This window comes from Rhagoletis pomonella, unplaced genomic scaffold (assembly GCF_013731165.1).
Source record: "Rhagoletis pomonella isolate Grant_MI unplaced genomic scaffold, Rhpom_1.0 Rhpom_scaffold_00008, whole genome shotgun sequence".
NCBI lineage: Eukaryota > Metazoa > Arthropoda > Insecta > Diptera > Tephritidae > Rhagoletis > Rhagoletis pomonella.
Genome location: NW_023458562.1, coordinates 35577639 through 35590490, shown reverse-complemented (window position 1 = coordinate 35590490; position 12852 = coordinate 35577639). Strand labels below are relative to the sequence as shown.

At 31.1% G+C, this 12852-nt stretch overlaps 3 protein-coding genes across 25 annotated transcripts in view; 2 read left to right on the top strand and 1 right to left on the bottom strand.

Moving 5' to 3' along the window:
• The window catches only part of LOC118744750 (patronin), a 37166-nt gene extending 30472 nt beyond the window's left edge, over positions 1-6694 (top strand). For all 23 annotated transcript variants that reach the window (XM_036478006.1, XM_036478030.1, XM_036478024.1 and 20 more), the window contains 2 exons: positions 4166-4448; positions 4537-6694. In XM_036478006.1, the coding sequence (XP_036333899.1) occupies positions 4166-4448; positions 4537-4681 (428 nt within the window). In that variant the 3' untranslated portion in view covers positions 4682-6694. The remainder of the gene's footprint in view (positions 1-4165; positions 4449-4536) is intronic.
• Positions 6695-7703: 1009 nt separating this feature from the next.
• LOC118744747 (U3 small nucleolar ribonucleoprotein protein IMP3) lies at positions 7704-9390 on the top strand. Its single transcript, XM_036478004.1, has 3 exons — positions 7704-7938; positions 8027-8238; positions 9108-9390. Exons 1-3 carry the CDS (start codon positions 7802-7804, stop codon positions 9305-9307), a joined length of 549 nt encoding a protein of 182 aa, XP_036333897.1. The 5' UTR covers positions 7704-7801; the 3' UTR covers positions 9308-9390.
• A 117-nt stretch (positions 9391-9507) lies between these two features.
• On the bottom strand, positions 9508-12852 carry LOC118744743 (cathepsin L1). The gene is made up of 4 exons (XM_036477999.1): positions 12732-12852; positions 10919-11103; positions 10346-10551; positions 9508-10279 (listed from the first exon to the last, which is right to left on the bottom strand). The coding sequence occupies exons 2-4, from the start codon at positions 11096-11098 to the stop codon at positions 9577-9579; spliced, it is 1089 nt and encodes a 362-aa protein (XP_036333892.1). The 5' UTR covers positions 11099-11103; positions 12732-12852; the 3' UTR covers positions 9508-9576.

Here is a 12852-nt window from a genome sequence, read left to right as displayed (position 1 = left end):
TCTTCTCAAATTTGAAGTTTTTGTTAGAAAAAATTTGTAAATGGAAAAATCTAAAAAAAACTTAATTTTTTCTAATTGTTCGAATTTTTTCTACAACTTTAAAAAATGCATATTGTGCTAACTTTTTATTTATTTTTCTAAAAAAATCGCATTGAGTTTTTATATCTTTTTTTTGTTGAAGGTGTTGCGCATTTTCTTTCATACAAAGTATGTGCGCTATAAATCGTATACCAAAAAAAAAATTTTAAGTTATAACGAAAATGTATTGAATTATTATAATTTTTCTATAGAGTTTTAAAACCAGATTTACCTAGTTTTTGTTTGAGAATATACTACATTTTTCTTAAAAAATTAATGAATATTAAATAAACAAATAAAACCTCTTTGGCCTCATTAATGTGTATATAGAAAAATATGTCGATGACGATATCGGTCTCTATAAAAACATCAAAAACAATATAAATTAAATGTATCGATAAACATACATATAAATAATATCAAAAAATAAAACCATTAAACTATTACTGAATTTGTACATTTTAATGAGAAATTCCATTTATATATCGTTAAATTTGTAAATCTATAATCTATAAAAACATCGATAACAATATCGATACATAAATCGATAAATATGCTGATAATAGTATCAAGAATTATAGCGATCACGAGAACAAATTAGGAATATTCAAAATAAATAAAATTATCTAGGGGTCCTTCTACGTAAAAGAGGAAAACTAAAAATTTCCCTATTATAATAGTAACCTATAGCTAAACGACTACAAATCAATAATGTGTTAAAAACTATTAATAAAATGAAAATCTGTATTTTTTGTCTATGGGCACTTACATAATTACTTTACAGCAGTCATGAATTTAATTTAATTTTTAATCATAATTAGTAATTTTTTCAAATAAAATTTTCAATTTTTAATATCACAATTTTTAATCACAATTAGTCACAATTTTTAATATTTCTATGAAAATTATATTAGCCTTATTTTTATTCAAAACGAAAGCGTTGGTATATACAGTGCCGGACAAAAGTATTGGCACAGAGAATTTTTAGCAATGTATGCAAAGTTTTTTATTATAATTGCTTTTCGCCAATTTTTTATTAAAACCTAGTTCTAACTGCAACAAAACACACAAAAATAAAATCCCTAATCTGTGTGCAAAACTCAGGAAAATGCAATAAATGTTCTTACTAATTTGCAAATTTCAAATCCGATTTTTTAGAAAAATTCCAAGTATGCAGTTGTTTAGCCCATTATATATATATTATTATATATTGCCAAAAATAAACGCGATTTTCTAGGAACTTCAGCAACTTGTTATACTAAAATTTAATGGGCTAAGCAACTGCATACTTAGCATATGCAAATGAGTACGTAAATTTATTGAATTTTCCTGAGTTTTGCACACAGTTTAGAGATTTTATTTTTGTGTGTATTGTTTTAGTATAATTTTAATAAAAAATTGGCAAAAAGCAATTATAATAAAAGACTTTGCATGCGTTGCGAGAAATTCTCAGTGCCACTGTATTTTACAACACAAAAAATCTAGCGTGAATATTAAGCCTTTTGCCTGCGATTTTTGTGCAGCTCATTTTTCCATGCAAATTTTAAAATATATAAATACACATAAATACATGAACAACTACTTTAAGCAAGAATATCATCACATTAAATTTAATTCTACATTAAATAAGGGCGTGGTTATTGACATTTCGTTATAGAGTTTTTACTTTAACATGAACCTTTACATAAATTTTGATAGATATGGGCTCTAAGCGCACTCATAAAGGCCTTCTGGAAAGCATTTTGTTAAACATTTAAATCGGAAGTTACTTAAAATTTACTTAAATTTTGACTGAGCAAAAGCGTAAACGCCAAAATATCAGTATTATTTTTTTTATTAATTTTAACATATACACAATGAAGGCAGGTAGTCAGTTAACTGGGACGTACTATACTGTAGGCTCGTAAAATGGAAACAAGCTCTTGAAATCGCTTTAAAGACACTCCCCATCAGTCAGCTCAGTTCGTTTATTTTTAGCAATAAAAACACATACTGATTTGAAAAAAGCAGCCTTAATACATGACGTGATTCGAGCGCCAATTAGTGAAAAATGAATACTCTGCTACATTTTCCTTGTATCATCCAAAATAAACCAGAAATAAAATTTTGTGAAATAATTTGACATCAATTTTACGAAATTAGCTTTCTTGACAGCGATAATGGAAATTTGTCCCAAAATACTTCAATAGTTTTTACAGCAGCCACAATAATTTAATTAATTGTCGTCCTTTAAGCTACTTAATTTGGAAAAGCTCACAGTAATTTTAATGCAAAAATAGAGCTTTGTACAAGCTTCAGTTCATTACGTATTAAACAGCAAACGTTTTTTTTTATATTTAAAAGATTTCTTTGACTATAATGAAATAATTTTTCAAGGCGATTTAAATTTTTTTTATAAATAAACTTCAAAAGTTCTAAAAATTTAGGAGCAGTACAAAAACAAAAAGTTACGTGAATTTTTATTTTTTTTTTTGCTTTGGTATACAAGTGTCAGATTTCAGCTATTCTTCTCTCAAAGAAGAAGATGTAAAGAAAATTCCAACACTTACATTTTCACTCACTCAATCAAAATATGAAATTTTGACATTTGTATACGTAGAGCTTTTAATTAAAATATGTATATATATATAAATTGTTAAACTTTTAGAACTTCGTTAAGAAAGCTTGGAGATTTTAACACAAAAAATCGAAAAAAAATTTATTTGTTTTTTAATAATGTTTTTTAATAATAAAAAAACATTTTAAACCATACAAGTTTCGAGAACTTCCATAAAACAGAAAATTGTGTCTGTCAAAAATTAGATCTTCACGCCACCGTTTGAATAACTCAATTATAAATTAATGACAATTTTTTAATTAAAAACATTTTAATTTCTTAGTATTATAAATCCAACTTGTAAAGCTTTATCGTTCAACAATTTTCATATACATAGTAGTGCCGTAAATTTAAAATACATTAAATTTTGTGACATTAAGGGTGCTCACAAATAGTCGTAACAGATGGATTCTGGCAAAATTTGTAAATTTTCAAACAGTTAAAAATGTTTTGTGTTTTTTATGAAACGGCTAAAAAATACTTTTACTGGTTGAAAAATTAAACGGATTACTGTGTGAATCGCCCAAATAAGTTTGTATAACATTTTTTATAGAATGCAAAGTTTTGGAGAACTCTGCCATATGTACACGATTTTACCTTATTATAGTTGAAATTTTATTATCCGAATTCCCACTTAAATTTTGCAACGATGAGGAAATTCACACGGTATCGTAACAGACGTATTGTAAAAGTGTAAATTTTCAGACGGTTAAAATGTTTTGTAGTAGTGATACAGCTAAACATACTTTTAAACGTTATACAATTTAACGATTAACTGTGTGAATCACCCAAATAATTTTGTATACATGTTTTTTTTTTAGAATACAAAGGGGTCTACTCTGTATTGCGATTCGAAAGGCGACACGGACTAATGCAAACTCATAGAATGATTTGCTTTTCGAATCGCAATACAGAGTAGACTCCAAGGTTATGAAAAACTTTCGGCATTGTTTACATTGTTTTATCTTTTTATAAAGTAAAACTAGTTGCAGTTTTGTTATGACGAATTTCCACTAAAACACTGATGTGACAACTTTGTCTTATTTAAAAAATTACATTTGGAAATTCAATAAATAAATAACTATTTCGATTAACTTAAGGACATGCATATATTTTAAAGATCAACTTTATAATTAATTACTTTTATTTACTATTATGTACGTAGCGTTGAAACAAGTGTGCCCTTATTTCTTAACTTATAGAAATGTATTAAAATATAAAAAAATAATGTAGTTAATGCCGTTTCGAGATTACTTATTTACTTAATTTTTTTTTTGTTAATAAACGTTAACGTAAATCTAGTGCCCTTTTATGCTAAAACAACTATTCTACCCACATACATACATACACATAAATATACGTTTAACTTATTCGTAAATTGTTTGTACTTTTAGAAATCTAAAATTCATTTAGTTTAATTCTTAATTTTTGTTGACTATATTACAACTACATCTTTGTTTCCGTTCTCCACCTAATAATCGCATGGAACAGGTCCGAAACTCTACAAGCAACCAGCCGCCAAATCCAATCGTGGCATCATATTGAATGCCGTGGAATATTGTGTATTCCCGGGTGCGGTGAATCGTGAGGCCAAACAGAAAGTACTGGAAAAGATTGCACGATCCGAAGCGAAACATTTTCTTGTGCTCTTCCGCGATGCCGGCTGCCAATTCCGTGCATTGTACAGTTACGCACCCGAAACGGATCAAGTAGCCAAATTGTACGGTACAGGACCTAGTCAAGTGGATGAAGTCATGTTTGATAAATTCTTTAAGTGAGTGTTTGTGTGTTTATTTTATATTTGCATTTCATGCTAAATTAATAATTTTTTTTTTGTTCTCAACTTTTACACCTGCGCACAGGTATAACTCAGGCGGCAAATGCTTCTCACAAGTCCATACAAAACATCTAACGGTCACCATCGATGCATTTACGATTCACAATTCGCTGTGGCAGGGCAAAAAAGTGCAGTTACCTAGTAAAAAAGATATGGCGCTTGTTATCTAAAGTGAGTGTGTATATATGCCAAAGGCAACGACGTCGTCTCGCCACCCCACTCATGGCAAAATGTGCGCATGCATTGGAATTCAGAGCAAAGGAATTGCAAAGTGTTGCAAGCATCAGCAGTCAAGCAAGCAAAGCATGCAAAACTTCATCGTCGTAGTCATCGTAGGCATGGCCAGCGCCAGCGTTGTGACCGCACTGATTAATGTAGATGTAAATTGTTGGTTTGAAAGTTATAAATGCATATAATACATACTTATATATAAAAATACTTATATAATTGATGAAAAAGTTTGGTGGTGTGTTGCGCATATGCAAGGCTAAAAACGAGCAACAAAGAGAAACTAGGAGCTTAAAAGAAAGCAAAAAAAAATATATATACTTCTAACTAACATTTACTAACTGTTAAGTTGAAAACACTTGCAGCGCAGTAAAGTTACGCAAAACGAGAGAGGGAAAGTGTGAAAGCTGTATAAGCAAAAGCCAATGTGTAGTTGAGAAAGCTAAAGCTAAAGCTGGAGCAACGCTAAAAGATATACATACACATACCCACAGGGATAAATAAGGATATTCATATATACATACACATTTATGTATATAAGCATATATCCATATATACTTGCATATATACACATACATACTTATAAAACATTATCTTTTGTAAGCATACTTATAAATCAAAAATTATTTAAAAATAATCATATGTTCGCAAGTACGTAGTCATCGTGTATTGTGTAACACTTCTCTTGTCAAAGTTATATACTTCTTTTGCTCTTTAGCATACATATACATACTTGTATACTAAATACCACATTTTACATTCTATTTTCTTTTTATGCAACAACAAGCTAAAAACAAAGCAAGTGCGAAAACTAATAGTATTCACTGTAAACTTATTTAAGTGAACCCTTTTTTTAATAATTAATACTATTTTATTTTAATTTTTTTTTTTATAGAATGAATATTTCATAGAAATAATTTTGTAGAAATATTTAATGGGTATACATAAAGGTATACATAAACTAAATCTAAAAAAAAAAAATATATGCAAAGTGAAGGTATGACTTGAAGAGCATAATGAATAAATAAAAAATAAATAAATGCAAGATACGTACATACATACATACATATGTATATGATAATGTTGGTGATAATGATGATGATGTTCATGCGCGCGTGCGTCAACAACCAAATGGCAGAGAAGACGAAATTATTTAAAAAGTTATGAATTCGCAAGACAAAGTCCAAAAGTACAGTATCAAGTATAAATTTTTCCTAAAAAAAAAACAAAAATTCTTATATATCTAAGTTTAAAAAGCATTTGAGTTGGAGTTCATTAGCAAAGCCAATAAAATAGATTATGCTGTTCATTTTTGAGGTTATGTGACATTTTGCACATCAGTGGCCAGTACCCAACTTTAAAATATTGCACATGGCTTTCAAAAGTGACTCGATTCAAAATTTGTCATTTTTGAAATTATGTGCTAAAAAGGTTCTGAGACCTTTATAAATCTGGAGTACAATTTGTTGTAATTTGTTGAAAACTCCTAACGTGCGTCACCCCAAAGAGAAATATTTTCGAAAACCCAGCTGCGGTCATTATATAACTTTAGACGCATAGCATTGCTTTTATTGCTTCCGTTGCGATTTTTGAAAATTCCAAAGTTTTTTTTTGCAATTTAGAGCGCAACTAAGTTTCTTTGTCTGGTGGTTTAATGCTTTATTTATAGAGTTTGTAAATCAATTATTTGTCTTTTCATGCAACATTTCGAACACCTTTTTAGACCTATTAAACAAATTTTAATCTTGTATTTTTGTTATTTACTCGAAACATAATTTTCGAAAGCTTCCAATCAATGTATTAAAACTTCAATCTTAGTAGTAGTTCGAGCAAAAAAAAAATTATAATTGAAGCTTAATAGTTCATAAAATTTTGCTGTTCCATTTCGTTTTAACTCTATTTACAAGGTTTCGTAGAAAACAATTTATAAAAATGCCCAAAAATGTTTTAAAAAATTGCAGAAGACAGCTAAATATGTAAAGTATGTATGTATTTATTTCTGGCGCAAAGCGAAATTCAATTGGGTTTTGGCTCAATACATATATGAAGTTACATATTAAAACAACGCAAGTTAAAAGCTCACAACAACCACACTAATTTATTAAAAACTCAAATTGCAAATCGCCGCAAATGATATTTTGTGGTGCATATAGTTGTGTAGCAGTGCAATCGATAATACGCGTAGCACTTGACGGATACTAAAATAGAATAAATGAAAAAGAAAAAAATATTTCCAAGACGCAGTGACATTTTAGTACACTAAACTTATTTTAACTTTAGTTTTTTCGTTAAAGCAACGCTCCAAATTTTATGTTGATTTTATTTTTTTAACTTTTTATACTGTCATATATATATATATATATAAATATATTATTTTAAGTTATATAAAACGAACAAAAATAAATCTAAAACAAATAACCACTTAATGTGAAAAAAATATTAACAAGGTTGATTGGAGGTGAAAAATGCATGCGTGTATATTTTTATTTCCAATAATAAATAACAAATTGAAGTAAAAATATAAAGTTTGGAGTTTATTTTTACAATATTTCTGAAGACAAACGAGATGGATTGAATAGGATGGTTGCGAGTTCAGCAGTAAAAGAGCATGTTGCCTCTCCAGCTGGAAAACCAAATTATTCGTTAAAAAATCTTTTCTGTTTGGAATAAACTTTGATATCGCGTTGATGGCGCTACACATTTTAGGAGCCCAGTATTAAGATCTTGTCTTGTGAAATAAGCTGCCCGCGCACGGGTAGAGGAAGGGGCCGAAATGTACATTTTTGTAATTTACATTGTTGGAGCCGAAAAATACAAGTCTGATCCAACCCTCCAGCCAAATATACAAAATTTTGCATATGCAAGTTGTAGCAACATGTTTATATCCATATGTATATACACACTGTTGCAGAAATCCCTACCTTGCGGATTTGTAGCACCCTGTGGTTTATTTAATCGAGTAAATCAACACACATCACTATCAAATAAAATCAGCTGGCGCCATTTGTAGCACGCTTTTTTCGGTAAACAACACAAATTTTCACACTTTATTTAGCAATAAAATGGTACGAAAACTTAAATATCACGAGCAAAAGTTGCTCAAAAAGGTTGACTTCATCACTTGGAAGGTGGATAATGGTGGCAAGGAAACAAGCATTATACGACGCTATCACCTACGCAAGCCTAGTGATTATACAAAGTGAGTATTGGCAACAAGGCTTTATTAAATATTACAATTCCTTACCTTATTATATGTATGTATATGTAACATTTTCCTTATAAATTAGATATAACAAGCTATCGCGTGAAGTGCGCACCTTATGTGAAAAAATTGCTAATCTCGAAAACACAGATCCTTTCAAGCAAGAAGCCGCGGTTATGCTGTTGGAGAAGCTCTATACTATGGGCTTAATAAGAAGCAAAAATGATTTGGAAGCTGCTGGCAATGTGTCAGCAAGTAGCTTTTGTAGACGGCGTCTGCCAGTGGTGATGGTGAAGTGTAAGTAGTTAGAATTCTTAAGATATACAAAACGGTGGAAATTGTTCGGTTATTTGTACAATGAATTTGTAGAGAAAATGTAGATTCGGTATATACCACCAACAGTATTTTTGCGCAGAACACCTCTCAACGTTGGCGGCTTTCGGCCGAGTTTGAAACAATAATCTTCGTCAGTAAAACTCCGTATACGTCGGCCACAGTAATTTTGCGCACAAATCATCTTGAAATTTACAAAAATTGCATATTTCAAGCAGAATTTAACAATAAATTAGTGCTTCGAAATGTTTGTTCTAAATTAAAGTTGAATCCTTTGACTACATGTATATGTTCAAAGTTTTTGATTCGGGTCACGCGCCTGGACACAATAACCCAAAACCATTGTACACGTAGCCGAATCGTCTCCCAAAAGCGTACTAAAGTTAGATCAAAACTGTGACGAAAAGGGGATTACTATACAGAAATTAGGGAATAACCCTCACGCGATAGTAATACCATCCCACTTTTTCCGTACATTTTATACATATCACATTCACATGTTGTTGTTGTTGTTGTTGTTGTTGTAGCAGCATACAAATTCCCCAAAGACTTTTTGGGCAGTGTTGCTGGAGTGACAGTCCTTGGCCAGATATAAATCTGGGTCGTTCCGGTTACGTAGACCCGACTGTCGTGGGAACGATTCACATGTTGTAGTAATATATTATATTAGTGAAAATAAGTTAAAACTAAAACTCATCAAGAATCAAAGCAATAACAAATCAGCATATACCATTAGTTGTTAACGCTACGTATGTACTGTCACATTCATTAATCGTTTTAATATTAAATTGCACATCACATATTTATTTGCTATCTTGTTTTTTTTTTTTAAGACAAACTCTCCCAAAATCTGAAAAACGCCACAGATTTGATTGAACAAGGCCATGTACGTGTGGGCCCCGATATGATTACCGATCCCGCATTTTTGGTTACACGCAATTTGGAAGATTTCGTTACCTGGGTGGACAGTTCGAAGATCAAACAGCATGTCATGGAATACAATGATCAACGCGATGATTTTGCTTTAGCCTAAGTTAAGAACTAAAAAAAGGCGAATTTTCTTGTTAAGTATAATAAGTCTTAAAAATAAACATTTATAAATTTATATGCACTAAACATTACGCACTTTTTCTCTATTAAGGAAAATTTTGACTTTTTAAAGCTTTAAGATTAAAAGATATTTTGCTTATTAGTGCATTTCGACTTTTTGGTATTCGAAAAACTAAAAAATTCTTCACCATATTAATTACTTATTTATTTACTGTAATCACAGGCATTACACCATTTATTTCCATTACGCACTTAAACTATGGGGTAACTGCATTCCTCGGCAATACCACAGAAGTTGCTGCCACGTGGCAATCTGAAGTAACCCTCTTCTCCCCAATTTTTGTCCCAAGAGTTCTTAACAATCCAATAGTCTTTGCCGCCCTCGCTGCCATAACCCACAACTAGCACAGCATGATTCACTTCGCCCTTATTGCACTCCTCGTCCGCATAGATACCCTTTTTATAGAGCAATAGCGTTTCCAATGCGTTCACAGAGCATGCCAGCGGTCCCAAAGTGGCTACAACCTCCTTCATCGTTTTCTCATCTTTCGGTTTGACAGCAGCGAAACCCTTCACCTGTGCTGCTTTAGTGCTTGGGTCATACTTGCAGGTATCTTTCTTATCCAAATATGGGTATTTTTCACTGGGCGCCACACCCTTTTGTACTTCTTTAATATAAGCGAAAGCATACTCCTGAAAGCCGCCATCACAACCGTTTAGACCATAGTCTATAGGTCCACAATCGACAAGATTTTGTTCGGAGAGCATAGGCAGTTTGCCAGTGGCGCGAAAAGTGTGTCCTTCAATAGCGCCAGTACTGGCAAAAGTCCAGCACGAACCGCAATCCCCTTGATATTTCACCGGTGTGACGCCGCCTTTATCACGCCAATCGAAAGAATCGGGCACATTGGTGGTGGGTGGAGCAGCTACCTGGCGTTGTTTACTGGCTTTTGCTCTGAAATTGGGTAAATAAGAAGGCAGAGGAATTTTAATAGATATGTATATTTAATTTCGTACTCACTCTCCACTAGCTGACTTCTTATTTCCTGTTAATTTATTTAAAAACTCTGCAAAAGGCAGATCGGCAAACTGATTCAGACCCAGCTCGAAGCCTTTTGAGGCGCTCAAAGCGGCATTATGCGCATTGACAAGCTGTTGGCGAGCGCCGAAAGTAGCCTCATGCAGTTGGCGTTCAGCAGCGCTGGCGTAGGTCTTGCCGGTTTTTGCCTACAAAACGGGAATGAAGAGAATGTAAGAAATCTAAGGGCAATAGCAGTTATTCTTGTTTAAATTTAACTTTTAATGCTTTTGAAAATTTCTAGTAGCGTTCGCTACTCGGCAGGTAATGGCGAACCTCAGAAGGAATTTCTGAACTGAAAAAAACATCATAAAAAACTAACTGCCGTTCTTGGGTAGCTTAAAAAACCAAATATTTCTTTTTTAATATTTAAATTTTTATTTTATTTTTCAGTTCATTTATTATTATATTTTTTTTAAATTTTTTTTTAAATTTAATTTAAATTAATTGTGCTATTTTTTTAAGCTTTTTTGTTGATACTATTAATTAATAAAATAAATTTTATTTCATACTTACTATAAAATCCCCGAAATCCCGAACATTCGATAAATCTGGGAACGAACTGGCCACCCTGCGAGCGCCCTCTTGAAAGGTATTGGATACTCTATTGAAGCTATTGCCGAATCCACCGAAGCCAAATTGTGCCGCACTCAAAGCGAATAGAAACGGCAACAGCAACACAGATGCGAAACGCATTTTGACTATAGAAAATGAAAAGTAAAATGATAAGCAAATATATACAAATAAAAAATGAAACAAAACAATTTGTATTTTTTTAAAAACCAGTTTTTTTTTTTTGAGAAATCTGAAACGTTGTTTATTTTGTTTTGCGTATCCAATTAATTATGTAAATTAGCACTTGCTATATAAAAAAATCTACAAATAAAACCAAGCTTGGCACACATTTATTTATAATTCCATTGGTTTTTGATTAAAATGGTTTAATCCATTTACAGTTTTATAGCCTTATTCATAAAAAATAAAGTAGCTTTATAAAAGGTTTATAAATTGAAAAATATGTGAAAACGTCAATTTATAGAGCTTTTTAAACCTACTTTATTTTTTATGAATAAGGCCATTAAATTGGATTTTAACCGAATTTTGATTGAAGCTATTTACGACATTATTTTAAATAATTTTTTTGTTTCTTTCTTTCAGTCGGCATTGCTTCTATTCTTAACTAAATGAAATAAGAAGAAAAGGGGCCAAAAAACATCATATTAATTTGTGTGCCTTCCAACTGGAATATATCACTGTTCGTGGTAAGTAAAATCAGTTTCTCAAGTAATATGTATTTTAAATGCATTATTAGAATATTAATTTCATTGTAGTATAGGAATTTAGGATTATTTATTTGTATTAGAAATTTAGTTTAGGAAGCTTAGGAATTTTGAATGTCATGTTTTTACTAAGCTTGAAGAGCTACTTATGGTTCGAAAGAAAAAAAAAACAGTTCCGAAAACGAAAATAAAATATGTATTAAAGCTGCTTGCGAGTTTTATGAAGGTTCTCCCCCGTGTTTTCAATATATGAATTTGACAACTTAAATATCTTATTTTGTACGCATTCTTAAAACAATCATTATATCGGGCTTAAATAAGTTGTCAAGTCGTTATTGGAAAACACTTTATAACCGGCGAAGCGCGTGATGCGTTCAAGTTCTCTACCGCATTTAAAATACAAAAACTCAAATGAAACAAATTCATTTGTTTAATCAAGAAGAAATTTTCATTTTTAAAAACGACGACTTACTTCTGTCGAGACCCTTATGTCGACTTTTTTCACTGGGCATTAAAATGACCAAAATTTTTGAAGGCATTCAGTTTTCTAAATGACATTATTTGAACTTTTTTTTTTGTAATCTTTGCCTAGTGATAATTCAACATTAGTGTATAAAGATTAAGAGATAACACGTGGAAATGATTATCTGAAAATTAATATACAGCAAGAATCTTTTCTTAAAAAATTTCTTTTTAATCTTTATTTTTAAAATAAATAGTTTCGTTTGGATTAATAATTTTGACAAGCTTTCGTTTAAATTTGCAAATTATTTGCAGCAGTCTAAATCAACACAATTTGTACGCCTTGTAAGCGGATAGAACAAATCAATTTTGTTAAATCACTATTTCAGTTGATAACCTTTTTAATTTCTATTTCGTTTTTTTTTGCTGTCGATTTTGTTTCTCTCTTTTGTAATTACGCTAACTACTTAATATGTATGTTTGCAACATGTTTTAAGTTTTATTGTGATTGTTATTGTGTTTTTTTTTTGTTTGCTTTTTACACGTACACTCTTGCCTGAGTATTAAGATTTAATTTTAACACTTGCCTTCACCGCAGCACAAGTTCAGGTCACACAACACAATAACCGGTAGTTCGTTTTGTAGAAATTTATAGTTTGTTTGTTGCTGCTCTAGCAAATGTCTGCGATACAGTAGCCAATTTACTAA